The sequence below is a fragment of the Poecilia mexicana genome, unplaced genomic scaffold (assembly GCF_051168715.1).
Source record: "Poecilia mexicana isolate PSO_F unplaced genomic scaffold, ASM5116871v1 scaffold_12, whole genome shotgun sequence".
Lineage (NCBI taxonomy): Eukaryota > Metazoa > Chordata > Actinopteri > Cyprinodontiformes > Poeciliidae > Poecilia > Poecilia mexicana.
The window spans coordinates 6,581,220-6,608,356 of record NW_028263381.1 but is presented as its reverse complement, the minus strand read 5'-3'; the positions used below and the strand labels follow the sequence as shown (position 1 = coordinate 6,608,356).

The following is a 27,137-nucleotide window of genomic DNA, read 5'->3' as shown; positions in this document are numbered from 1 at the left end:
CACGCAAGTGAAGCGGAGAAGCTGAGCACTGCATGAGAGAAGCTAATTACACGATTTAAGTTCTTGTCAGATAATTTCAAAATTTGTTTTCAAATAATACACATTCAGATTGCATTGTTTTCAAATTGGCATAATAAAACTACTGTGCTTTGCAAACATATCCAAACCCTTGTAATTTTTTACGCATGAAAAAAATTTGATGTTGTAACTTAAGGTAGGGCTTAACTGAAACAGTGCATAACATGGGAAAATGTTTTGTTACAAGTGAAATAATCCAGTGGAACTAGTACTTTTTAAAATAAATATTAAGGAATTAATTACTTGAAACAAGCTCCTATATCTTGCTGAAATGATGCATGTAAGTTTGTTTTGTGCTAAGATAATTACAATAGAAACTAGGCCAAAAATACTTGGTAAGAATTCGTGTTTTTGCAGTTTACTAAGTAGGTGATTTCTGATTGCACTTAATTTTATTTAGGGGTATTAGTATAAAAGAGGCTGAATACAAATTAAAAGCAGATTTAATTTCATGAGAAAAAAATTAGTGAAATCTTTGGAGCATTTTACATCAGAAATATCTATAACTTTTTTTTTTAAGTCTACTACAAAAAAAAAAGCTGTAATGCAACAAAATGGGGAAAAATTCATCGGGTTTGAAAAAGGTTTGCGTCGCTTCGCTCAAACAGTGCAGCAGGTGCAGAGCTCAGGTACAGGTGTGGACACACACGCACTCATATAAACACATGCACAAAGCTCGCTGGACACACACTTACCCCTCGCCTCAGGCTCCGGAGGCAGTGCATTTTGGGTTTGGAGGCCATGAAGTCGTTGAGGCGGTGGGAGAGGGGCTCCTTGTGCTGCTTGGGAGACTGGGGGTCGTTGGGAACAGCAGAGGGTGAGGGCAGGGATGAGGCTGGGGGGGCAGGTGGGGGCTGACGGGGGGACGTTAACAGGGACATAAGCTACCAGTGTGAGAGGGAGCCGTTTCGAAAAGGAGAAGGAAGAAAAACATGGAAGAAGAAGAAGAAGGGGGCGAGAATCCAACGAAAAAAAGACAAAGAAGGAAAAGGAGGGAACACAAAACGAAATAAATAAGCCTCCTACAAATATTAAAAAATAAACACACAACAAAAAAAAGCCAAACAGAACGTAAAAGACAACCAAAGGAATGCCAAACCCAGTGTATGAGTGCTTATGTTGTGGGAACAAAGTAACAGTTAAAACATATAAAACCAAGCAAAAGATAAACTGTTAAAAAGAACAAAACGATCAGCGTGAGTTCAGGGTGCAAAGCAAGCAGCTGCGACAAAGCAAAGAGTTTGAATCGAAGCGCATGCTGGATTCCATTTTAGAGATCCTTTATCTGCGTTTTTCTTTTTTTTTTTCTCTCTCTCTTCAATCAAAACGGAGCAAATTACTACATCCCAGAGGAAATTCATCACTGAATCTCAGGTCATCAAGAGACAGAGCTAATTGTGCCTTTTTCTGTCCTCAAACCTCAGACCAACTGGTTCAGATGTGAGACGATGAAGCAGTGACAAGTTTCTAGACACGATAATGCACATGCAGAGACAGATTACGTAGACGGAGTGCTTTTGTTTCTTTTCAATTAGAAGAAATTACTTGCAGCTCTTTTTGTGTCTGTTATGCCTGCATGCAGATATTTGTGGTGTTTAAATCAGAGATGCACAGAGAAATTGGTTTGTGATCAGAAACTACTGATTTCTAGCTTTACTCAACTTGTCAAACTCCAAAAGTCTATATTTTTTCAGTTGGTGAACGTGCCATCGCTAAGAGCTAATAGGCTAAAAACAATCCTGTTACTGAGTGAAGAACAATCGGCGCATTTTCAGCATTGTGAAGATTGTAACAAGCCATTTAATGAAGAATATTGTTTTTTTAATTAAGGTTGTGCTGAGCATTCACTCACGAGAAAGCAGGACTGTCAGCAAATAACAGGAAGACTGAGCTTGTTCCATAAGTATTTATGTTTGGTCTTTTTAACTTTCGATCTCTCCATGTATCATACTGACTATTAGATTTAGAAATTATGGTGTCTTGAGAAATTTTGTAATTAAGGTAACAATGAACATTGTCTAAGGCAGTGCTTCTCAATTCCGGCCCTCAGGCCCCCTGCTCTGCATGTTTTAGATGTGCCTCTGTACCAGAACAGCTGATTCAAATGATTACATGACCATCAAGTACTGCAGAAGTCTGTTAATCACCCGCAGATTCAATCCAGGTGTGTGGCAGAAGGGAAACACTTAAAACATGCAGGGCAGGGGGGCCTGAGGACCAGAATTGAGAAACACTGGTCTAAGGAATATACACAGTTCAGAGATATTGATCCTGATCACAAATATTCTTGTAAATGCAACTAAACTGTTCATTACTTTTTCAGGCCAATGGTGAGAAATCATCTCCGTTTCTATAAACAGTCAGTGCCTCCAGAAGAGCAAATGTCACTTTTTGTTTCTTGCCAAGTCTCAGCCTTTCTTGTTGAGATCAAGAAAGGCTGAGGAAGCAGGGTGGTAGAAGAAATGCTGTCACCTGCAGGAGGGAGTTTGCAGGTTTCTTTTGTTTTGTATTTACTGTTTGTACTTTTTTGTGTTTATTGATAAATTTGTTGTAGTTAGGCCATGTTTTTAGCAAGAGAAATTATCCATTATCCAGGGACGACAGATGAAAAATATCATTTTGGCTAATTCTGGCACATTTACAGAAATGTTAATTAATGTTTTAGTGCAATGTTTCCCCAGGATAAATTGCATTTCTAAATTAGTACCAATGTCTTTGATCATTTCTGCACAAAATTTCCAAATAGACTCACAGCTATGTACCGGCATGAAAAAACTCAGGTATCTGTTGCTTTTATATGAATTTCCACGATTGTGCAGTCTTGAAAAACTGGAGGGACTGAATAGTTAATGACCACTTGTATAGCTATATAAGAATCATGTCTCCCAAGTCAAAATCACCTAAAATAAACATAAACGGGTAAAAGCTTTACAAAAACCAGACATTGGCCACAAAAACTCAGACTGGTGCATCTCTAGTTTAAATACCTTTCCATAAGGTTACAGAGTAGATCACACTAGTGTCTATGATTTTTTTATTTTGGCCAAACACACTCACACTCATACACACGATTACTCAATTACCTTCTTGACTACTTTAATTATTAACAGTGCTACCAGCCCATTAGACAGCCAAAGGTCAGATTTAGAGTTTATAAGCCAGAACCAGAGGAAAACTTCATGAAACTGATGACCAGTGGAAACGAAGAGGGTAAAAAGGAGAGTGTTACTTCAGATTGGACAGTGGGTTATCATCTGCCAGTTGAGTCCGCCCATTGAGCAAAGATAGAAATCCATTAGTGTGTGTTATAAAAAAAATAAAATAAAAAAAAAGGGGTGGCCCCAACATCGGTGAGGGTGATTGCGTGGGAGGAGGAGACGGGTGGCAAATAATAACAACCAAAAATGGCAATAGTAACAAAGAACTAGAAAAGAAAATTCACGAGCTTAACACAGTGAACAAATATCGAAAAGCACTAAAGGAAAAAATGCAAGAAAATGATACACTGCAATTAGTGTATAAAGTCTAACTTGTACTAATTAATTTTCAGGTAATGAGAAAAAAAAAAAATCTGAGATGCCTCCAGCTTTTTGTTCCACTGTACGCTCCAAAAAGAGCAGGCTGACCTCCCGGAGAGAACAATGCATCGAAACGAGTGAGGCTTTTGAGTGTAGCTCCGTGCTTTACCTTGTTCTTGTTCTTAATGAAAGGCCACAGTTTGGGCTTGCTCTTGCCAGCGGGCTTCTCTTTGCCCTCTTTGGCGTTGGACAGGCTGTTCTCGGACACCGTCCTCTTCATGGCCTGACCGTAGTCCTCGAACTCCACGTCGCTCGGTGGCTCAAAGCCAGACTTGTAGGACTCCACCACCTGCTGGGAGTCCTGGAGGGAGACAACGGCCGCACTGGTCAATGAAAGTTGTGTTTTTATTTATTTATTTTTTTCTTCAGAAATTTCAGACGTCGCCATAATAACTACATTTTAAATCAAATATGAGCATACTCATTGCATTTTCTCTCACCGTCTTTTTTTTTAAGTCAAGCTAAACTTTAACGAGAGACTATTTTTGGATATTTGCCATGCTTCCTTGGAAATCACATGTTTGGATACATTTCCTAACTATTTGGTAGAATTATATAAATTGTAGGGTTTGGGTCAAATGTTTGCGGTTTCCTTCCTGAAACGTCTCACAGTAGTTTGCTTGAATTCTGGCCCATTCCTCCTGACAGAACTAGCATAACTGAGTCAGGTTTGTAGGTGACTATGACACACATTTTCATTAGTTAAATCCTATTTTTTTGATAATATTGTTGGATTTAAGCCACTTGGTAGCTAATTTGGCACTATTTTTAGTGTCGTTGTCCACTTGAAAGACCCATTTGTGCCAAAGCTTCCACTTTCTAGCTGATGTCTATGGATACTGCTTCAATATTTCCATATATTGTTCTTTCCTCATGAAGCCATCTAGAACTTGTTTTCAGTGGTGGACTTGTGGAGATCCACAGTTTTCTTTCTGTCTTGTCAGATTTGTTTTGATGCTTTTTCCAGGATGTCAGATGAAGCGGTGTGTTTGAAGTGTTGCTTTACACTACACAAACAGGCATGTTTGTGTAAAATGTGAATTAAACTTGCAAAGTCATAGCATCACCATCTGGGCTTTCCCAAATTTTCATGGCATAGTAACCACAGTAGATTTAAACCTCTAAATTTAAAGGAAGTAAAGATATCTCTTAAAGATTCCAACTCAAAAATATCTGAATTAAACTGTATTTTTCTTGCTTAAAACACACACACACACACACACACACACACACATCCTGAAAATTCAGTTTGTTGGTGAAAAAAAAAAAAAAAAAGACGGAAAACCTCCAGGAACACCATCACTGCGAACCACAAACACAGGAAGAAGCTTGTGAATCAGTTGCAACAGACAATGAACTATTGGAGCTGATAAGACAGTCTGTCTGGAGTTCAACAGGATCAAGGTTTGAAAATCTGCTATCTCCTTATACAGTATGACAGAAGAATAATACCAGAGTGGAGGAGAGACAGAGGAGGAAGCATGTGATATGTCATCCTCGGCCATTGTTTACTTCAGCAGAACAGTTTCAGGCCGGAGTCGTCTCCCTGGAGCTCACTCACGATGGGATCTCTGGGAATAGTCACCTTTTTTTTTTCCCCGTCATACACCAAGCACCTAGTATATGATGTCCTGATTTATGACATTTATTTTTTTTCAATATTCAAGTTCTAGAGACCACAAATTAGTGACAGAACTTCAGCCAACAAATACGCTCTGGCCTTAAAGAGATATTAGAGCTGAGACACTTTCCAACACGATATGGTGACCAGAAGACAACGATGGCCTTGAATTTGACACAGAGCAGATTTTACAAACTCAGCTGTAACATAACATCCATCAACTACAGACTCTGTTAAAAAGTTCATAAATCTAAAACATTTAAAAAATGTCCCTTTAAAAGTGCCATCTACTGCAGCTCGATACCGACTACTATTTTCATAGAATCCAACTTTCAAAGATCCAATGAGATGGACTTCTAGAAATAAAGTTGCATTTTAAATACTTTGGCAAAAAACAGTAACCACCGCATCTGATTCGGCTTCCAAAATAATCTAGATAGTTTGGAGCAGATCTGTTCCATAACTAGAATTATTTCAAAAGCCGATCAAAAATTATGTGAAAGTTTCTTAGTCTTAGCTTTGTAGCATTTAGTTTCATAAGACATCAATCCCTCCTCTAAACAACTAATGTGAATTTAGGGCTTTGTTAAAAATTCCCAATCTAAAAGCCAAACCCAAGATAATCCTTCTGACATCATACAGTCTTTTTTTTCAGTTCTTGGAAAGCTCTCCCCCTAAAGGCACAGAGGATGTTCCCACACGTCTTCTGCTACGATGTGGATGTCTCCTAATCACAAGTTCAGTGAACTTTTTCTGCATAATAACATGTGACCTTTTAGCTGAGACCACTGAGTGTAATCTTCAACATAGAGAATCAGGCGCATTCTCCATGTGCACTGCCAAAACACAAAATCTTAACATGTAGTTTTAACCTAGTTTCTAGTGCAAATGTCTTAGAACATGACATAAAACAAAACTAACTTATTTTTCAGCAAAAAATAGGAGTTTGTTTTAAGTCAATAATTCCTTAATATTGATGAAGTTACTTGTAAGTTAGTTTTGTCTTATTTCAAGTGTGCCAAGATATTTTCATTAGAAACTGGACCGAAAATACTTTGTAAGATTTGTGCATAATCTATTAAAGTTGTTAGTTTTCTTTTCATAAAAAGAAGAGTGTTTGCTCATCCACAATAACGCCTTAAAAAGTTCCAAAATCACCTTGTAATTCACATTTTATCTCATTCTAAAGCACCACCCAGAGTTCAATTCCACTTGCACACTTCTTGTTTTAGTGCCACCCTAACAGACAGTGTGTGGGTTGTAACCGGCAGCCTGGTTGAGCGAGTAATATGGCCCACATGGGGGCGTCTGTGTGCACAGACAGATGACGCCGTACACTCACAGTCTTGGGCTCGATGGACTCGGCGGCTGTAGTCATGCCGTCTAAACATTTCCCCACGATGGGCAGCACTTGGCGGTCCACCTCTGCGAACGCCTTCATGCACGCTCCTATTCTCTCGATCCTTTTCTCCTCCATGTCTTGAAGTTTCTGCAATTCAACGCAGGTGTGAGGCGACTTGCGCTTGCACGCGGATGCTAGTTTATGCAGCTGTCATGTCGTATTTACCTGAAATATGTTGGGAATTATTGTGTGGTAATGATCGTTCTGCTCCTGGTTGAACTTTTGCAGGTAGGACGAGTAATCGCCCTTGCTGTCAGAAGCCATCTGGTGCCTCATCTGAGCTTGCTGTCGTGCCTGCAGGATGGAGAAAAAAAAAACATAACACTCAGACGTGAATAGTGTGAATATCTCTTTGCTAATCCTGTGTGTTGATATGGATGTATGGGTTAAACACAACAACAAAAAAACTACATTTCTATTTGTGAGGCTGGGTCACTGACAAACACATAAACAGGAAGCACATGGACCCACAGAGACAGGTGGAAATCCATGTCAGGAAGTGGCTGCGGCCTTAACCGTATGTAGGCCAGAACAAATATATATATTTATATAAAAAAGATGGCAGAATTGGAGGATTTGGATTTGACTGCCTGCCCTATCTGGCCATGATGTTGATTATTTTAGGCTAGTTTAGAGTAAGGGAAGCAGGCCGACAGTCAGAAACTCAGCAGGAGCAGGCTATTACTGACCAATAGGGAGCAGATGGAGATGAGATAATCTCTGCTAGACTGTGTGGTGTGTGTGTGTGTGTGTGTGTGTGTGTGTGTGCGCGCGTGTACATGCTGCTAAGTACTCATATCTGTTTCCTCTTTCCGTCAGCTCTGGAGCCCATCCACAAATAAATAGTAGCTGGTAGTCCACAAGAAGACTTACCTTAGCAGCCTGTGATTATGTCTTAACCTCTCACAATAAGCAATTAATCGCATGATTAATTGAAGTTAGCTTGATAATTTACATCTGATGATTAATATTTTGTTATGGTTTTGATTTCAAGTGGTCTTTATCTCCATTTTATTTATAATTTTTGGTTGTTGTGTCGTATTTTTGGATAGCTAAAATATACTCCAGTTCTGGTGTGAAGTGATCTTCACAATTAAAGTTTATTATCGTCCAGCAAAATTTGTTATTGCGAAATACAAACGTATATTTATGAAAAAATAAAAAAAATTAAAAAAAATGCATAGGACAGCTGAGGATACTGATAGAGATTAATCTTTTCCAGATATCTATGAGGAAAAACTAGACATAAAAAACTGAAAGGAAAGGTTTTTAATTAGTTTTACTTATTTAGTTTGAAGCTTAGCTCAACTTCAGATACTTTGTGAAATACAATTCAAGACACTCAAGAGAAAACCTTTAAGTTAATTCATTTAAACATTTAACATCTCAAATTTGTCGATAAGGTGTGTCATTTTTCAGACAGCAGGAGGTGAAAGTTACAGTTACATCCACTTCAGAGGGATATGAATACCTAATTTCATTTCGTGGCCCACCCTTCTACCACGTTGTGCTGTGTATGCTTCAATTTTCTTTGTGTGCGTCTTTGTAAATGAACATAAAAGCATTAAAAACAGGAGGGGAACATATAACACTTAAGTGAAATCTACAGAATAGGATATGTGATTTAAAAAAAAAAAGCTGAGCTGATGTAGGTGCATGCAAACAGTGCAGATTGTGCTTAGCAACGATGCTGTCATCCCGGTAACAAGGCAGGTAGCATAACTCTGAAACCGGCTGCTGCAGCCGCATCACATCCTGTTGTCATGTTCCGGAAATGGCTCGCTTTGCTCTCGTCTGTGTGCAAGTAATGGTTGAAGCCTCCATCCATCCCGACAGTGTTACCCTTCACTACTGATTCGCTGTGACTTCATTTCTGTTTTGCACATATAAAAAGGCTTGCACGGAAACACGTTCAGCAGAGGACAGCGTTCAAAGCCACTGACAGGACAGGACAGACCTGGCTCAAGCTGTGTGGGCCACAAAGTCGAGACAGTGTGTTTGCGTGTCCGCCACAAACAGAAGCTCTCCGCACGCCGGACCTACCTTGTTCAAGCCTCGCTTCAAGGCGTGGCATAGAATAAATACACAAACACAAACAGAAGGATCGTTAGCCGTCTCCAGCTAAAACAAGATGTTGCCATAGATGCGCGTTCTGAACCACAAAGCTTGCCATCACTTTAAAGAGGAAGTTGATGTGCAGTCATAGCAACCGCTCACAGTAAATACTGGCTTTATTAAACACAGATATGGGCTTTTGGGGGCTCTTACTCATATGTAACAAGAAGTATAACATGCTTCTTTTCTTTTTAGTTAATAATTTGGGGTACTATGTCAGTGTGTGAGAGGCCCAGAGGTGGGCGTGGGGGGTGTGTTCCTAACGGACATGAGACAACCTTTTAAATTGTCTGCGCTGGAAAAGCAAACCCCAAATCGAGACATTTGCTTCCCAGAGGTTGGAAGAAAACAGCAAGAGCCTCTTTCTCCAGCTCTGAACAAAACCTCAAAAACCTCAACTCAACAAACAGCAGCTCTTTTGCACAGAAGAACCACATCGGATTTCAGAAAAAAAAAAAAAAAAAGCTACTTCTTCTGGAACATTAACCATCCATCTGTTTCCTGAACCTGCTATATCCTGTCATTTACCACGGGAACTATATATGTGTGCAAAATTACACATATTTTCTAATGACAAAAGATTTAGCAAAAAACCTTAAGTTTATAACTTCCATATTGGATTTAAATTGTACTTGCAGGACGACACAAAAATATTCATGCCCCTTGACATGGTTTTGCAGGTTTTACCAACTCAAATTAAGGCTTGTAAAGACCTAAGCGGCAAATTAAATGTAAGACCAGCATAAATACGCTAAAGAAAATAAAAAATTTTATTAGTATTGCCAGCCTCTTTTGACGCATGAAGCATCTAACGGGTTGACAATGGAAGTGAGTTGGTGGCAAAGACGAAAATCAGCCAGCCAGATTTACTTTAGACGCTTTGCCTGCTTTGTTTATTAATGTTCTTTATTACTTCCTTCCCGTTTGACAATTACTTCCTGTTTGTTGATCTACCTTATCAAATCCTAGCACATTAAATTGAGGATTGGGGTTGTAACATGAAGAAAATTGTGGTAACGGATCAAAAGCGCTACAAATATTTTCCCAAAATTAAGCAAAAGATGCAATTTTTACATATTCTGCTGCATAATACTGTTTCCTTCTTTGCCTCCTTGAAACAAATAGCTGTTCTTTTAACCACAGACATGCTCAAACACAGACTTTTTGGCAAACATCCAAACACAAACTAGTCGCACATTTTGACATGTATTCCCCCCAATGACTAGTAGCTCTCTAAAAAAATGAAAAAAAAAAAAAAAGTCTTTCAGAAGACAACACACAGATACTCATGATCTGTTCTTAATCAGTGTTAATAACAGTTAAGCTACTTGGCTTTCAGACTCTGCAGTTCTTGGAAGTGACGTCGATATTGTTTCGCATGGATGCAAAACTGTTTCAGGATTTCTTTTGGGCTGGGCCGAACAGCACTGAGAAATGTAGCACATAATAAAGGTGTTAGGCTAGGGCGGTAAATGGCAATTAAATTAAATGAAAATGAAAACCATATAACTGCAATTCTCTTGGAATCCAAAGCTACCAGGGACAGTGAAGACCAGCTTCTCGATGTGCTGCGCTGCATCTCTCCAGAAGAGTTCAGACTTCCCCTGCGTGTCCCGAGTGCAGAAAGCCTCTTTCTGCCCAGATATATTTGCATAATAATCACGTCCGAACCGTGTCGGCTCAGAGCCCGAGCCCTGTCTCAGCAGCTGATGGAAGCAGCAGGAGCACGCGCCGCTGACCCATGATGCCTTGCGGGCGTGGGAGCTGAGTGGGTTACGGGCAGAGATTCTTGAGGGCTCTTTTAATTGGTCATGACAACAGGAAATGACATCAGCTACAAACCCACGGGGGCCAAGGGAAAGGGACGAATCTGTGAAAACTGGATAGTGACGTTTCATAATATATCTGATGCCATCGAGCTGCACGTCGATTCAGTGTGACGAAAAAGCAACTGCACGGGAGGAATCAACAATTTACCTCGGAACCAACACACACACATACACAAGCGTGGCGTTAACACAGTTGTCTTTGTGACTAAGGCTCATGCAGCGCTGCAGAGTGTTTGGTTGCTTCTCTGCAATGATAATGAGCGCTGAGTTGTGCTACCAGCTTTGTTCAGCAGCAAATATCTGTGCCGCTAAGACAATGCCAGCTTTGACACAGCATCCCTGGCATCAAACACACAGTCACTCAATCTTTTCATTTTTGTCCTTCAGGCACCGTGGTATGACAAATTAGGGTTGGGAGGTTAAAATTGGCCAAAAAAAAAAATGAAGGGATGACTTGATGACACATACCTTTTCCACATCAGCTTTAGTCACGTTAATGTCAGCGTCCATCTTCTCAAAGTATTGCTGTGCTCTGTCTGCCTCTTTGCAGTCCCTCTCAAACCTTCTTTTACACTGAAATGAGAAGAAATTCAATCGAGTCCTCGTTAACACCTGCTATATTGACCTTTAAATGGGCATAAAACGGGCGTCATAACTTCTACGCGTACGTCATGTATGTTTTATGTACAGCATTGTGCATCGCAAAGGCTAACGTCCGCAGGCTGAAGAATAAACAAATATTCATGGTGGTCATTTGTGGAGAGAGAGAAAAAAAAAACACAAGCATTCATCCAACCCTCTGACCGAACAATCACTGTTTGTAGGGCCAGTGTGCACTCTGAACTGTGCCTCTCCGCCTAACACACAATGGTATCATTGAGCGCAGAGACAAGTTTGAGGAGGGCAAGGCAAGTTATGCATTTCTCTCGCGCTGTTCGTCTCCCTCGTCAAAGGGGCCAGGCGGAGATAAGAAGTGGTTTTCTGGGATTTTTCTCTTGTAAGTCCTTCACTTAGGCTAGAAGGAATAAAAAAAACAATCTTGATTTGTTTTTTTTTCTCTTAGACATTTGTGTTTTAAGGAGAATCTAAAACTCTTGCTGAAATAGTTACTGCTACAGTCCTCTTTGGTGATTTGTCTCTTTCCTCACTTACTACATGTTATTGATTTAATACAGTAAATTTAATTTTTAAAGTAAAATCAGATTGAGATCTCACTATGATAGGAAAAATACTGACATCAAATTGCATATCAGATTTTCTTCTCACTTCTTCCTAACTATTTTTGTCGCAGGTCTAGATTAAGTGTGTGAGGTGACATGTGTCATTGTTTTTGATTAGGAATGTCTGATCTGATCCCAGATATATAAAAAAAATCTCTTTAAACAATCAGTATTGGAGTCCTTGAAAAAAATTCAACTCCCTATGCATGTTTTTTGTGATTTTTCTTCAGCTGTACCCACAGCAAGCAATCTGGCTGATATATAGATTTTGTGTCTTTTCGCTCTTTACAAAGATGCTTACAATGAAAAAGAGACTGTAATGGCTGGTGCAGCAACCAGCAGGATAATGTGTTTGGGCTCCACTCTGTGCCAAGTATCCTCAGTTGTCCCTGGAGAGCTGCAGCTAAACCGCTTGTTAGCAAAATTTGCGCCATTCAAAGCAGGAGAGCAACCTTTACTGTAAGTTATATCTGCATGAAATAAACAGGAACCAAACTAAGATAAGTATTTTACAAACACTGAACATATTAACGTTAGCCTCGCACATTGGCAAACTGTTCTGGTTGAAAACGAGCAAAATATTGATTTGAATGTGTTGCTCTTGATGTTTGATATACATTTAGAAACAAATGATAGAGTTACGCTCACTTTAGCTGATATTTGTCAAAAGATTATAGTAACTTTATTAGCCAAGCTAACTCTGGCCTGTAAAATCTCCTGTTGAGACTAAGAAAAATGGATAATGCAGATAACCTCTGGAAAACTATTCATCAAGAGGGACACAATATTAGGCCATGTAATAATGATGAATCATAGCAAGTTTAGTTTTTTGGAAGTTTTTTTAGGATTATACATGGCACAAATTTTACTAACTTTACGTCGGGAAATGCCTAACCCTAAATGACTCAGCTAAAAAATTTAAAAAATCCCAATCAAGATCTCAGTAAAAATGTTTTAGTCAGAACCGACTGTGGATGTTTTTAATGTTAATAATTATAGCATGTTTTAAGGGTTACTGATTGTATCCAGGACTGATGTTCTTAGGTTTGTATGGTGGCACAAAGCAGTAGGCTCTCTTTGTGCCACTGTGATGCCACTCTGGTTCGTATCAAACTCTGGCTATGGACAGGATTAAGGTTTGTTCATAAAAGTAAAACAGACTTGAATCAATAAGACATTCAGCATAAATTTCAAATGCATGTTTCATCGTTTTTTTATACGTGGACATGCAGAAAGTCCCATGGGTTCCCTCTCTGCTTGTGGACCTCGCTTGATGTTGCATCACATTAAGGAATATCTAGTTTAAAGGGTGTGAGCGCTGTGTAGCCTACAGGGGGGTGTTAATTTAATTTTTCTTTTATTATCACATCAAGACATTAAGAAACACAACTTTAAGAGTTCAAATGGGTTACTTAAACCAGATGTTTTGAAGCAGGCTTTACATTTCCTATTGGAGATTTGACTTCTGTGTTTAGTGAGCCACTTACCGATTCCAGCTGCTTCCACGAGCTTTCAATGTACTGCTGTGCTTTGCGTCCATCATGGAAATGCTGTGGGGGGAAGAATTTAAAGAAATGATTAATGACATCATTCTAATCAGGCACTTTAGGGACTTTCAAAAAGCAGGTGAGTCTGACCTTGACATACTAAAGACTAGAAATAGGAAACTGTACAATACTGCTTTGAATATTATTCATGACAAATTCAACATTCCTTTACAGACTCTATATGACAAATTTAGGTCAGTTTAAAGCAATTAATGTTCTTTTAAAGTAGAAAACAGTAACCATTTCGGAGCTGAAATAATGACAGCAGGGAACCAATAATTTTAGGAGGAAAGAGAAAAGTAGTCAGTGATAATTACATTTTTAAAGCTTCAAAGTCATATGTTTGTACAATGCCTGAAGCAAGGATTTTGCTGCTGAATTGTTGTCTCTTCTCCCTGCCAGGAGGCCATGCATACTTCAAATTCACAATGATTATTATAAACCCAGTGAAAGGCATGCACACACTTTTTTCCCTTTCTTTGTATGATCAAAAAATGTATCCATGAATACTTTTAAAGGAGTTCTGCAGCAGTGTCCCAAATGTTGCTGCTCACTGTCAGACAGGCTGGCTAAAAAATGCTTTCTGGTCACAAAACACATGACAGTTCAAGATGTGAAAGTAAACTGAATGCAGTCCTGTTGCCAGGGTACTGCTGCTTCAAAAATAAAAGCTGAGAAGCTAAAAGACTGTCTGGAAAGTTGCTTTAAATCAAACCAATTAGATCATTTTTTTCCCTTGTCTGACATTTTGTTATTAATATCATGACATCATGAATCTACGGTAGTTTTATTCAGAGTTGCCATTAAAAAAGGCAACTTTTTTAAGTTTCACTTCTCGACTCATGCAATTTGATAAAGTCACCCAACGTATTTGTTTAGATCACAGTGAGGTTGACGTGATCACAAATGTCGAACATCGGAAGAGAAACCAGCAACAGACGTTTAAGTTTCCCCGTCTGAATTTATTTGAATAACGCTGGTGATTCCCCCAGAATTTTGGTGGGGAGTTTATCTGACCAAAATCAAGCAGAACAAAAAACTATTTCATTTTTTTTTTAAAAATCCTCTGCCTCTGTGAAAGCAGATAAGAAAGAATAATTTAAATATGTTGGTGTATATTTTTAGTACAGGTTATTTACAACTACAGTAGTCTGAGTTTTGTGTTTAACTTGCTTACGGTGCGGTTTAAGCAATAGGACAGTAGTGCTTCTTTATGAGATGTCAGAATGCTGAATAAATGAAATCAATAGTGGAGGAACCGGGTGGAGTAATGGCGGTGGACTCATGGTGGATCTTGGCACTGCTGAGTGTTGCCACACAGAAGCAGCTGCTGGCTTAAACTCCCACAGAACATATGCTGTGTTTCTTCACAAAGCCTCATTTGGCTTATCTCAGCCCTCCTGTCCCAAAGGCAAACCACAACTATCTCCAGCTTTCTGTGTTGACCACACGACTTTAGAAAAAAAAAAATATGGAAACACAGACCATCCAGATCCAAATCTCAAAGTACTTGCTTTCGGATCAGTTTGTGATTACTACTAAAGCATATAAATGTTTCCTTCTTGTCTTAAGTTTGGCAAAGAATTCAAAAGCCTACACAGGCTCTAGGCTGTCAATGGCGTGTCCCTTGGTTACACACGCTGCGGTCGCTGAGCTCAGTAGCTGAGCTGAATGTCGATGTCTCTATTCAATAACTTACTCCAAGCTTGTGGTTGGGCTTCAGAAGGAAGTTGGTAAGAAACATGAAATCAACAGTGAGGTGGTGGGGCGGTAGGAGTTTGGGTTCTCACCTGATAAATACTGGACATGAGACAGGTTTGTGAGTTATGGTTTACCTCTACTAGTCATACTTCTCATTTCCCAAAGATTTTAGGGAAGTTTTACAAAAATGGGAAGTGCTCCTGTGTTTCAGAGGAAGTTTGTGAAGGTCTACCAGAAACGAGACTTTTAGGCGTGATTGAAGTCGTGAAGTCTCCGACCTTCACCTTGAAATACCTGTTAGATAACGGTGGTGCTCTCGGTGCTTCGAATTGATGTCTTACGAACCGATGAGTAGATAAAGAGACGACGCAAAGACATTGCTGTTAATGTGGAGCATTTGTTTTTACTAAATATTTGTCTCCATAACATTGTCTATAACCTTCCACCATCTTATTTTGCTAAACTATGTAGAAGGTCAAACTACGATGACAAACAGCAGCATCAGATTTAAAAATGTTCACCACATGATGAGCAAACCAAACCGTAGATGATTGAGCTCACTTTCAATCCCATAAAACAGACCATCAACCATCTGGGCTGCAGGTGTTTTTTTTGCGACGGAAACACTCACTTATCTTCCAGATGTTGGCTCCCTACATTCATAGACTCTTGAGATAAATTTGTCCTAACCTCTTGTGGTGAGTCTTTCACTCATCTTGGTCTGAAACAGCACAGGACTGCCATCAGCCCTGCTGCTTTGAGCTGCCCAAAGTAGCTAAGTATCTCAGTAGCTGGAAACTATTCGGCAGCTTTGATCATCACAAAACCCTCAATAATACTGTCCTTGTAGGTAACTGAGGAAATAACCATGTTGAGCAAAAACAAAAAAAGGAAAAAATCTGATTATTTACTTTTTTAATATGTGATATGCGGCTTACCACCCAGGTACAACATAAAACATAAAAAAGTTGTCAGCTGGAAGTTTTCTACTGCTGATCTGCATGTATATTTTCATATAGATTTGACATAAACACTGAAAATATTGTTGCTTGTGATGCTGATTAATAGTTTTCATTTTTATCAAAAATAACAGGATATTTTGGTTATTTTTAAGGAGTATGGACTGCATTTGATTAAATTTAGTACAAAACCATAAATGTTTTCACTGATAAGGTCTAAACTGAATGGTTTTACACAAAGAATCTTTTTAATTTTATGTATTAAATCACAAAATTTGCACTGTTTTGGCATTTGGATAACCATGGAGATATAAAAGCATAATATATAAATATTATTCTGTCAAAAAACTTTGACAGAACAATTCCAGGTTGGGCGTAAGCGACAGAGTTATAGGTTGTTTTTTTTGTTTGTTTTTACTCTGTGTATCTGGGTGTGTGAGGGGCTCCAGAAGGCGGTGCTCGCTGCACCTATAAACTGTGGAATGCACTTTGATCAAAACAAAAATGGATGAGTTCAGTGACTTGTTCTGCAATCTTATGCATCTGAAGGTAAGGAATGCTTTCCTGTTGCACCATTTCTGGGTTCGCTTCTGTCGAGAGGTGACCATGTTAGTCAGTCATTAACCTGACTTGGTTCATGAGAAGTCGAGAACATCGAGCTGCCTCCAGTCATGTGAATGCAGAAACTGAACAACTATGTTTTTATCAACCTCAGTCTAAATTAAGGAGTGAAAGCAGACTCTATGTTAAGTTTCAGAACGTTCTAGTCATTTCAAATTAACCAAATGCTGGAACAAAATATTAAGGAGGACTTAGAAAAACTCTAGTTGGAGCAAAATATCAATGCAACTGTTGGAACAAAATAGAGAGGAGAACTGTGAATCAGCACATTCCAAGTCTTAAATGATTCAGGTCAGTATTGAGGGGGCCAAAAATCTTGAATGGTCATCATAAAATATCAGAACTAATGAGAAGTGTCCGACTGTTCAATGGTCTTTATATGTCCCTCCCTATTAGAGAAGACAACTAAGCCCCGGCCAGGACAGCAACATGCTGACCAAACACCTTATTATGATTCCTCAGCACAACACAGTCCAGTGGGACTTATGTTCTTCATCCCATATTAACCTCTGCAATAGTATTCATTCATTTATTAGCCAATGCATTCCAAACTGTTGTTATTGTTTAAAGCTCTTAATTTGCACTGTAAACCTGGCAAGCAACAGGCCAAGCTATAAAGATCACAAAAATGTTTCTCCGTCTCACCTCCACCCTGAGATTAGCAAGAGGTTAACTTTGCGAAACAATCAAAAGGAAGCGGGAGCAGTTACACAACAACCCTGCATGGCAAATTAAGAAGGTACTTTTTCTCCTTGTTTGCTTGAGGTGTAGATTCCACCTGACCAATAAGCAGCCTGTAGAGGCAGCAGTGGGCAGGCCAGACCCCCTGACTGTCTGGGGTCTGGGCTGCACAGCTGTGTCTGACATGTACACAGATGAAAATACCAGTAGGTGCTTCATCACACTTGAACATCAGTGGGAGGAGAAAAAGGAAACCAGTGAAATGAAGGGAAGCTGGCGATACAAAGCATGACTGTTTTACAGCAACCATTCAGGGTATCATTACCACTTTCTCTACAGTAGCATGAATGCACTTACTGTAAAAGCCAATGTTTTCTTTATGACTTTTAATCAAGCAAAGCCTTTTACTAATAACATGAACTTCCTATTCTAATAGACGTTTCTACATGATACCGTTCATTGGTGGTCTTTAAAATGCCGGGGCCTCTGTAAGGACCTTGTTCTGAGTATGACTGAGAAATTATGTGCTTAATGTCTCCAGATGGAACAACTCTGTATTCAGGGAAACACCGGCTAGCAGAATGGATACAGCTGAGACGAGACACATGACACTATCAACAGTATCAGCTGCGAGAAAACATGGTGTTCGAATTTTTAGGAAAACAGGAAGTAGGACTGGTTTTGAAATGTTATAGTTTCAAAACTGCAAGAATCTTCCATCATGCTATTCCAATTGTTCTCCTGTGTAAGGTCATTTCAAACAGATTCCTGAGAAAGTGACCAAAGTTTTTTCTGGCTACATGCTGCATAGAGTAACTCTGCTAACTCTGTTCCCCGTTACTCATGTTGCTGAGCACTGCCAGTCAGTTGTTAATAAAAAAATTTAAAATTGTATTCTCTACTGCTCGTAAGGTGGAAACCCATTACTTTTAATATGCTAAGCTATATGCTAACCAACCAATTGCAAGTTACCTTAGTTTATTGCCGTGTCAAGCTAACGATAGCTTGTTTAGCTACCAAAGAACAAAAGGGCATAATATTTTGCGAGATAAGCACTTAAAAAGTTTATTGAGAGTTTATTTAAGATTTAATTTCAGTCTTTGTATCAAAATAATATTTAAATGTCGGTGATTTCATTATTATGCGATTATAGCTAACAATAACACTTACTGAGACTGCAAGCTATTAGCCCTTTAAGCTAACCGCAGGCTCAGTACCAGGCAAATAGCCGACTTAACCATAAAATATTCAGCTAATACAGGTTTTTAATCCTAGCAGGCACAACTATACATAAATTTTAAATATATCTACAAGAACTTGGAAAGTCCTTGGTATAGCTGGTGTTTATTAATTTAAGTGGGCATATTAAAGTAAAAAAAAAAAAAGAAACAAAATAGGATAACATTATGATAACATGTTTTGTTGACTTAGCGACCACTGTCTTCCTAGTTAAACAAAAGCAATACGATAATGTTAAACTGTACTTTTCTTATGTGGGACTCTGAAACTATAATTAATAAAGTTATCATTTCCAGAGAATATCATATAGGTCAATGCCTAGCTAGCTAGCTAGTAAGAAGAGAAGATCCCAAAAAAAGAGTAAAATAAGATAAAAGAGCAGGAGAATCATCAACAGAGATGAGGAGGAAAATGCCCAATAAAGTGACATCCTGCAGCATGAGAGCATCAAAGCTCTATCAAAGGATTGTCTGTGACATGATATGAATGTGAACACAGTATCAGATCATAGATGTGCCAGGCTAATCTAAGCCAGGAGGATTCCCCTCCAAATGGGCTGGAAATCCCCTTTTGCCTTTGCACCAGCTGCATCTAAAATTAATTTAACAAAAAAAAAGGGGGGGTCTTTGTCATTTTTCAAATGAAGAAAGACCAACTGCACCAGCCTTGATGCAAATTAGTGTGTATACTAAAAAGAAACGTCCACATCACCATGCCTTTGAGCAACATTCAGGTTTTCCACTCCAATTCCCTGAACTGGTCCTCAAAGATAAAGAGCTTATGACAGATTGTTTTTAGTACTGACTTTTTCCACACGGCTGCCTCCCTCTCTTACATAGTTCCACTATTAATCCTGCTGTTTTTAGTGTTGACTGACCACCAAGTGTCCAATGTATCCAATGGAGAATAAAAGAAGAAACGCTTCTGTAAAAGCTGATTTAAAAAAGTAAAATGTGGCTATATTGTTAGATAGAAGCCTGGTTCTATAAGAAGGACTGTATCAGTCACGTTTCATGCTTCTGGTAAGCCTTTTGGGTGCATCTATATTTACACAGCAATGACCTCTGCTCACAGAGAAGTAAGCATTGAGGGGGAAGGGCTGTTTAATTTCTCATCCCTACAATGTCAACCTTCACGTCAAGAGAAACTAACTGCAAAAATACTCACCGTTTTCCTCTCAGCCTTGAGCTCCTGCAGGTAGCGCGTAAGCTCGACGAAGATTTGGGAGGTCAAGTTCTCCGCTATGACCTCGTGCTGACCTGCGTAGTCGTTCAACTCATTAAGGGTCGTGAAGAAGGCTCGACAGAAGGAGTACCTGGTGAGAAATAAGAAAGGATGTCAGAGGCAAAATGGTGGTCGAACACAGGAAAGTGGAGTACGAGTTTGGATTTCATCAGAAAGACATTTCTGCTTTGAAAAAAGGAACAGTTTGATGTTAACGGAAATGAGTTTAACTTTCTAGATGAGAACTCTACAGAGTAGTGAAATCAGGACTACAGTAAGAGTTTCCAAGTCAGAATCACGCTTTCACCATTCTAAATATCGCTCAGGAAACGGATACATTATTCTTATCTTTTCTCTTCATTTTACTAAACAGTGTTAACCAGCTGAGTGCTTTCATATCTCACAAAGGTTTGAGTTGGCATGTTATTCACAGCGCCTTGAAAAAGTATTCAAGTCTCTCATAGTTTGTGGCAAAGTTGTAGAAGAACATAATTTTATAGTGGGGAGTTTTTAAGGGTCTGAGGTTTGTAATATCTTTTGGATCGCTCTCATCTTCCCACACCTAGATATTGATTTTGCTCTTTCTTTGAATTATCTATACCTGGATACAGAATGCTTGTGAACCTAAGTCTAAATTTATGTTGATGTGTAGTCATATTTTCCCTCTAAGCATATCGCTTTACACTTAGGTCAAAGACTTCACATTTTGGCCTCATTTGACCAGAAAACCCTCTTCCAAAGTATCCACGACATGCATTGAGTCGGCACCGAGGGTGTCAATACTTCTCCGAGGTACAATGCTTTTTGTTCCACAATTCTTTGACTCACTTGCTCTCTTCTTCTTCCCTTGAGTTCTTCTTGGGTTGATATTTCTTTGAAAGATTCCTGCAAAGACAAACAGATCAGGCTTGTCAGATGTTTGCAGTGTGCAGACACCATTCCCAACGTGTTTCCCCGACACCGCCCTTATGGACCCGCCAGAGCATCCAGCGGTTCACCATTAAACCCTTCTGAGTGCTCTCCACTCCTTCCTCCTCATTTCGTTTTCTCTCTTCGCGTCATAAATCGTCACAGCCAACAGGGTGGATGGAGAGCAAGTCACCAGAAAACTAGCAGCTTGCTTCTCTTAAGCAGCCACTGCCCCTGTTTTGACTGTGGCTGCACGTTTGTAAAATGAGATGGGAGCAAGGAGGACGTACAAAATGAAATGTAGAGTAAGCCAGCTTGGGTACGGATTAAAGAAATATGGCACTGTGCCATAGTTGGTGAAACAAAGCTATCTGGATTAGTCTGTTGTCGTGGTGACGACTTTCAGTACCCTTTTTTTAACCTCCACAACACGTTGAAATCTAGGCTACATCATATTGTCACCCGCCTGATCTATCAGCAAAGCATAATACTGTATACTGTGTTCTGACAGATGAGGATATGAAGTCAAAATAACCCCCTCAGTTAGAACGCTGCTATCAAATACAAAATGCACAGATCTAAACAATGTTGCACCCTCTACATTCATTGACTCTAAAAAATAGGAAAAAAAACTCCACATTTATCTTTGGGAAACATTCATTCAGGGAAGAAAAACTCCATTCATCAGTTTCCTATGCCTTCTAATTTTGTCAGTGTACTTAGGTAAGGCAAGGACTACACCCTGGACAGGTCACCAGTTCATCATAGGACTCCAGTTTTTGTACATATTACTTCTAAAAGACCCAAAGATGACCTGTTTTCAGTTTTGTGCCTCATCTATATCTTAAAAATTTTTTCCCCAGTGACAGAATATACTCAAATCTAAGAGGGCTTTGTGCAGATCAAATCAAAGTTTTTCAATCACACTCCTCCTAACTTTGCACATCTACATGCATATTCACAGCATGCAGAGACCTGATAACATTCATTGCCGTCTCTGTACAGTAAGATTATTGCACCTTAATCAGTGATGAAATAAACACTTCTGCTTCGGTGTCCCCGAAAAGGACTCACAATTCCTACTTTAATAAAAGATGCATGCGCTGGGAACACTGCATGTTGTGCAGAGCGCTGCGTTCAGCATCCCCCCACGCTTTGACTCCCAGGTGGTGTTTGGACTGTTGCTAGGCAGATTTATCTCTGTGTCTTGCATGCTCTGTCCTTCTCCTGTATCTAATTATAGCGCCAGTTCCTATTCGCCCGCGTACGTCATATTAACACATGAACTCATATGTGGGTTAAACTGTAGCTCTCCGCTGACATCTTTTACACATTCAACAAATCTCTGAAAATGAAAACTGTACTGTTCTTGATTTTTACATGTTTTTTCAAGGATGGCGCAATATTACTTTGAAAAAAAAATTATATAAAATCTATGTGTAAACACTGGCTTATTGTTTGACAATGTAAGCAATCACTCCTTTTATCACACTTGCACAGCAGTTCCTTTGTTGGCAGGACTTTATTCCTGCTTTATTATGGATTATGCCAGACTAGCATTTGGGGGAGGAGGAGGCATAAATGCACTGACTAGACTGAAGCATTGTGCCTGTTTACACCGATGCAATGGAAGAGGATTAATCATGGATTAGAGGAGTATGTAGTTGGTATGGAAATGGCAAGGAGGGTGCGAAGTAGAGTAGTAGAGCCTTCACTGATGGGATTTTCCAACATGTTTTTAATTTGCAAAACATATTTGCAAAGTAGTACAGACCTCACTTAATAGAACTGCTGATCGATATTCAGTGCATCATAAGTGACCCAGCTCTGTTGGCCTTTTGCATTATTGATCAGTCAAATGTTTCCTCAGTGTCTCTTTTGCTTTATTTTTTTTTAATGATTTTTCTTCCTATTTTTCCTTTGCAACCAAACAAACACCACAGATTATTCAGTTTCTAGCTATTTGGTTGACTTTGTGAGTGAAAGCATCTGGAACTTTGCAGAAGTATGTCTAAATATTCATATAATACAAATATTATCTAGCTCAAATGGAGATATGCCAGAATGTCAGCTGTAGAAACAAAGTTCACCTCTGACGAGTCAAGGAAAATCTGCCCGATGACACAGCCCAGAGACAAAAGAATAACATCAAAGGCCCAGCTCCATTAGTTTATTAGATCTAAGAGCCCTGTGTTTCTTTTGGTGCGACTGTGGCCGATAGATTAAACAGGATCTCACGAGCTAAGTTGATTACAAGGGATGATTAGTTCTTAGGTATGGCGAAGCGGCGCCAGAAGACAAGAGACAATGTGTGGAGCGCACCTGGAAACTCTGTCTCAAGCTGTCCTATGTCTCCGTCCAAAACCTTCCTGGTGTTAGCCTCGTCCGATAGCGTGTGTTTATGCGAGAACGCGCCTAATAACAGACACGGTTAGGCAGCAGGCCTTTTTGTGTGAGCATGAAGGGGCGAAAACATCCGCTCCATTTGTGGAGCAAGTTTAATAAACCTACAATGGTGAAATGAGCTCAACATGCTGCAGGCACATGCTGACTGTTTGAATTATGTCCCATCTATGTTTGCTCAAACATGCAGCTGCTATCTGAACCGCAAACATGTGTGGTTTTGTTGTGACACGTAATGTTCATTTTTTGTTACCTTTTTCATATTACAGCCAAACAGTTGTGATTGTTAAGAATTTATTTCATAGGCCAACACAAAGCTGTAGGGATGCACCGATTCTGTTTTTTTCACTCCCGATACCGATGCAGATATCTGAGGTTTAGTATCGACCGATTCAGTGCGATACAGAAAAACAGTGCTGAATTGACGTAAAATGTTTCTATTTTAAAAAAATAAAGACATAAGTGTACTGAATTACAAATTTATTTGACTACTCTAGCAGTGCAGCACACTTGATACACCAATAGAGTCACAAACTTGGTCAAACATGTAAAAACAACTTTAATTTGTTAAGTCAGTGCAATAACAGCCAACGTGAAATAAATAATAAAGAAACTGAAATTGAAATGATTAAAAAAAATCATAATTCTAAATATAAAGTTAATAATAAAGCATGATGTTGCTCAGAGCACATAGTATAGAATTAAATTGAATAGATCTGCCCTGATGCTCACATTGTCATCGATACCCGATTTAGACTTTTTTCTATATATTGGGACCGATACAGATATTGATACTACAGTATCTCTACGTAGTACATAATAGAGTCAGGGAAATTACACAAATAAAGCTCCTGTTTCCGCCATGTGTCACTTGAAGACAAGCAAGACATGGAGGTGGAAGAGTCATGCTGTGGGGATTCTTTTCATGAGCATGGCTAGGGAAAGTTTGTCATAGTTTATAGCAGTGGTTCCCAAACTTTTTCTTCTGCGCCCCCCCAGTGGTTTCCAAACATTTTCTGCACCCCCCCTATGGATTACAAATGGCTGTCTGGTTGAAACGATGCGTGTGACGGGGGTGGGGGGGTACTTGTTAAGCTTAAGGTTCTGTATTGATATTAGCTAGTCATCTTTTAGCTAACATTACCTGCATCCAACAGCTTTACTCAACTCAGTCGGTTAGTTTGGAGGGAAAAACTGAAAAGTTCTTTGCGTTTTGCTGGTTTGCTGCCGTGATTCTAACACAAACCTACGTAGCTCCGCACAGCAGCAGCAGGTCTCCTTCACAGGTGTAAACCCAGCGCGAGCATCGTAGCGCTCATGTTGCGTTTAAAGGCGGCTCGGAAAAACAGGTTACAACATGTTAACAACGGATTAAACAGTTTTAACTGCTGATAAAAGTGACAGAGGACACAGATATGGGAAGTGAGGAAGCCTCTACTGTATCAAATTGACATAGGAATAACAGAGAGTTGGCCATTCTAAGGTAAAAACCCAGCGCATACAGTGTTCATGTTTTGTATTTTTTTTCATCCAGACGGCTTCCCGTCCCCTGCAATGACACGGCGCCCCCCCTAGGGGGTGCGCCCCACAGTTTGGGAACCTCTGGTTTATAGGAAAATGGAGGAAGCTAAATTAATTGTGATATTGCTAGGAAACCTGTCATAGGCTGCAGACTGAGGAGGAGATTCCCTTCCTGGATCACACTGACCCTAAACTTGCAGCCAGAGCTACAAGGATCACAATCAAAACATATTTAAGAATAATCCAGACAGAGAGAACCCAGTGGAGAGTCTGTGATCCTTTTGCAAAAGTTAATAAATAGAAAATGTGTTCTTTAGATGTGGAAAGCCATTAGACACATACCCCATATCACGTATACTTCTTGTTTCACTTCACAGTTACATACTACTTTGTACTGGCCTATCAGAAATATTGAGGTTGTGAGAATATGTGAAAAATAAGTGTGACTATTTTTGCAAGGAGCCCTATTCATATGAGAAACGTCATGGGAAAGGCTTTTTACTTTGAATCTGTATTAGAAATCAATAAATGCTCCTTAAAATGTAAATGTTCTAACAGAGTCACAGCAAAAACTAAATCCTGAAGACAACCAAATACTGAAATTCTATTAAAAGCAATCTAATTGCAGAAAGTCACAGAGGGATATGAGCTTAAACAATGTGTCTAAACACTGACAGCCTCATTACCTAAAGTTGGTCTTCTACAACCGTCTATTTTTTTACTGAAGCAATCTTTATATGAATCCTGTCATGGTATTAGTTATTTATTCTGAAACAGGATGGTTGCAGAATATTTAGGGCATTAGCCGTATTGACCATCCTCTTTGGAGGGTGAGGGGGACGAAGATGCGGATTTGGGGGAATATCTTCTTCTGTTGCTGACTGATGAGCGGCAGGAGGCCTGAGGAGATGGATCCTCTCTGCTCCAAAAACTGCCTTTGAAAATCAGCGACTGTATCACAACACAGTGTGTGTGTGAGGAGAAAGAGGAGAAAGAGGAGGAGGAGGAGCCAACACTTGTGGTTGGTGGAATAAAAAAAATAAAAAAAATCTGGGTCAGACCTGGGGTTGATAATGCTGATACCTTGTCATCACCATGGAAACACAGGTCCCGCCCCCATGACCCCTCACAACCTGACTTCCTTTCTGCCTGAAGCTCAGACCAGTGACAGAAACGCACAACTTCACATGCAAGGAGGAAAAAGGCAGACAGAGAAACAGCTAGACGGGGGGGAAAAAAGGATGGAGAGGGGAGTCGAGCAGACGTCCACTTTGACTTATTTCACTGGCTGAAACCAGACGTTGGGGTTGCATGGAAATATAAAAATGTGCTACGTTCTCATGCAGATGCACTTCAGACACGAATGAATTCAAGTACTTACATTTTTTTACAAATTGGAACACTTTTGAGTTTTAGTTTACTATCGAGGAAACAGACAACACCTTTTAATTTGAAAGGCTGACTAGCTTACTTAGTAGCCAAGTAGCTTACTTAGCAAAGCGACTGCTTTTATTAAAAATAAGATTGACTCATCAGATCTATTCTATGCCTGAATGATTTTATCTGCCAAGCAAGGCAGCCACTAAAATGTCCATTAACTTTTTCGAATGAAACTTAAACTTCCTGTGATGCTCACATTGCCTCTCATTAATGGGGAAAAGAAGCCGGCTGCAGGTCAACAAATTCAGAGGCATCTCATTAGACCTGATTCAAGGATAAACTTAGTCTGTTGACAAAGTCTGACGTGAATATGACAGGAAATGCTGCTGTTCCCTCTAAAGTAATCACATGTCATGTGGTAATGCAAGATAAAACTGCGGTGAAAAAGAAAAAAATACACCCTGCTTGATGCCATCCAGCCTTTTTTAAACTTTGACAATTTGAGCACAACAGAAATAACAAAACTGGATCAGAAGTGTGTTTTCAAAATGTGACAGATTCCCCACATAACATGAAGTGCACACACTTTTTTTTTCCACCGACTGCAACATCAAACACGGGTCAGATAAAGAACTCACCTAATTTGCTTTGCATAGTTGATTTCGATCTCCGATCGCTCCTTCACAAATTTGTTGTACTTCTCCACAAACTCGATCCCCCACTGCGTGTGCTTCTCCAAGTTATCAAACTGATCCTGTAGAGAACAAGAGGTGAAAATGATTAGGTTGCATGATTAGTGCAGAACATTTTACTGAGCGAAGAACAGAGATGCACCACAAAATCAGCTGTTGATTATTTTCAGCTGCACCGGTGTTACTGCGACGACAATCTTTTTCAGCCAAGTCATTGAACTCACAATGCTGTTTGTTGTGAGCAGTGTGCTGCTCTTATAGACTGAGAGCCTTATGTCAATTTCAGAGTTATTGACATTCTCGAGACGCATGGCGACCACAATTAGTAATGCAAGTTTCAAACATCATTTTGCCTTTAATTTAAAATAGTATAACCTTATTTTACAGCGAACACTGCACTTCTCTGTCTGTGACGTC

The 27,137-nt window shown here is 39.5% G+C and overlaps 1 protein-coding gene across 9 annotated transcripts in view; it reads right to left on the bottom strand.

Moving 5' to 3' along the window:
* fnbp1b (formin binding protein 1b) overlaps positions 1-27,137 on the bottom strand; it is a 64,158-nt gene that overhangs the window by 15,990 nt on the left and 21,031 nt on the right. For 6 of the 9 annotated variants that reach the window (XM_088010832.1, XM_088010829.1, XM_088010837.1 and 3 more), the window contains exons 2-10: positions 26,667-26,782; positions 20,644-20,700; positions 19,759-19,906; positions 13,331-13,393; positions 11,092-11,196; positions 6,845-6,973; positions 6,620-6,766; positions 3,766-3,957; positions 774-962 (exon numbers count right to left, since the gene is read on the bottom strand). In XM_088010832.1, coding sequence (XP_087866958.1) covers positions 774-962; positions 3,766-3,957; positions 6,620-6,766; positions 6,845-6,973; positions 11,092-11,196; positions 13,331-13,393; positions 19,759-19,906; positions 20,644-20,700; positions 26,667-26,782 — 1,146 coding nt within the window. The remainder of the gene's footprint in view (positions 1-773; positions 963-3,765; positions 3,958-6,619; positions 6,767-6,844; positions 6,974-11,091; positions 11,197-13,330; positions 13,394-19,758; positions 19,907-20,643; positions 20,701-26,666; positions 26,783-27,137) is intronic. The other 3 variants (XM_088010834.1, XM_088010835.1, XM_088010836.1) reach the window with 1 other exon arrangement.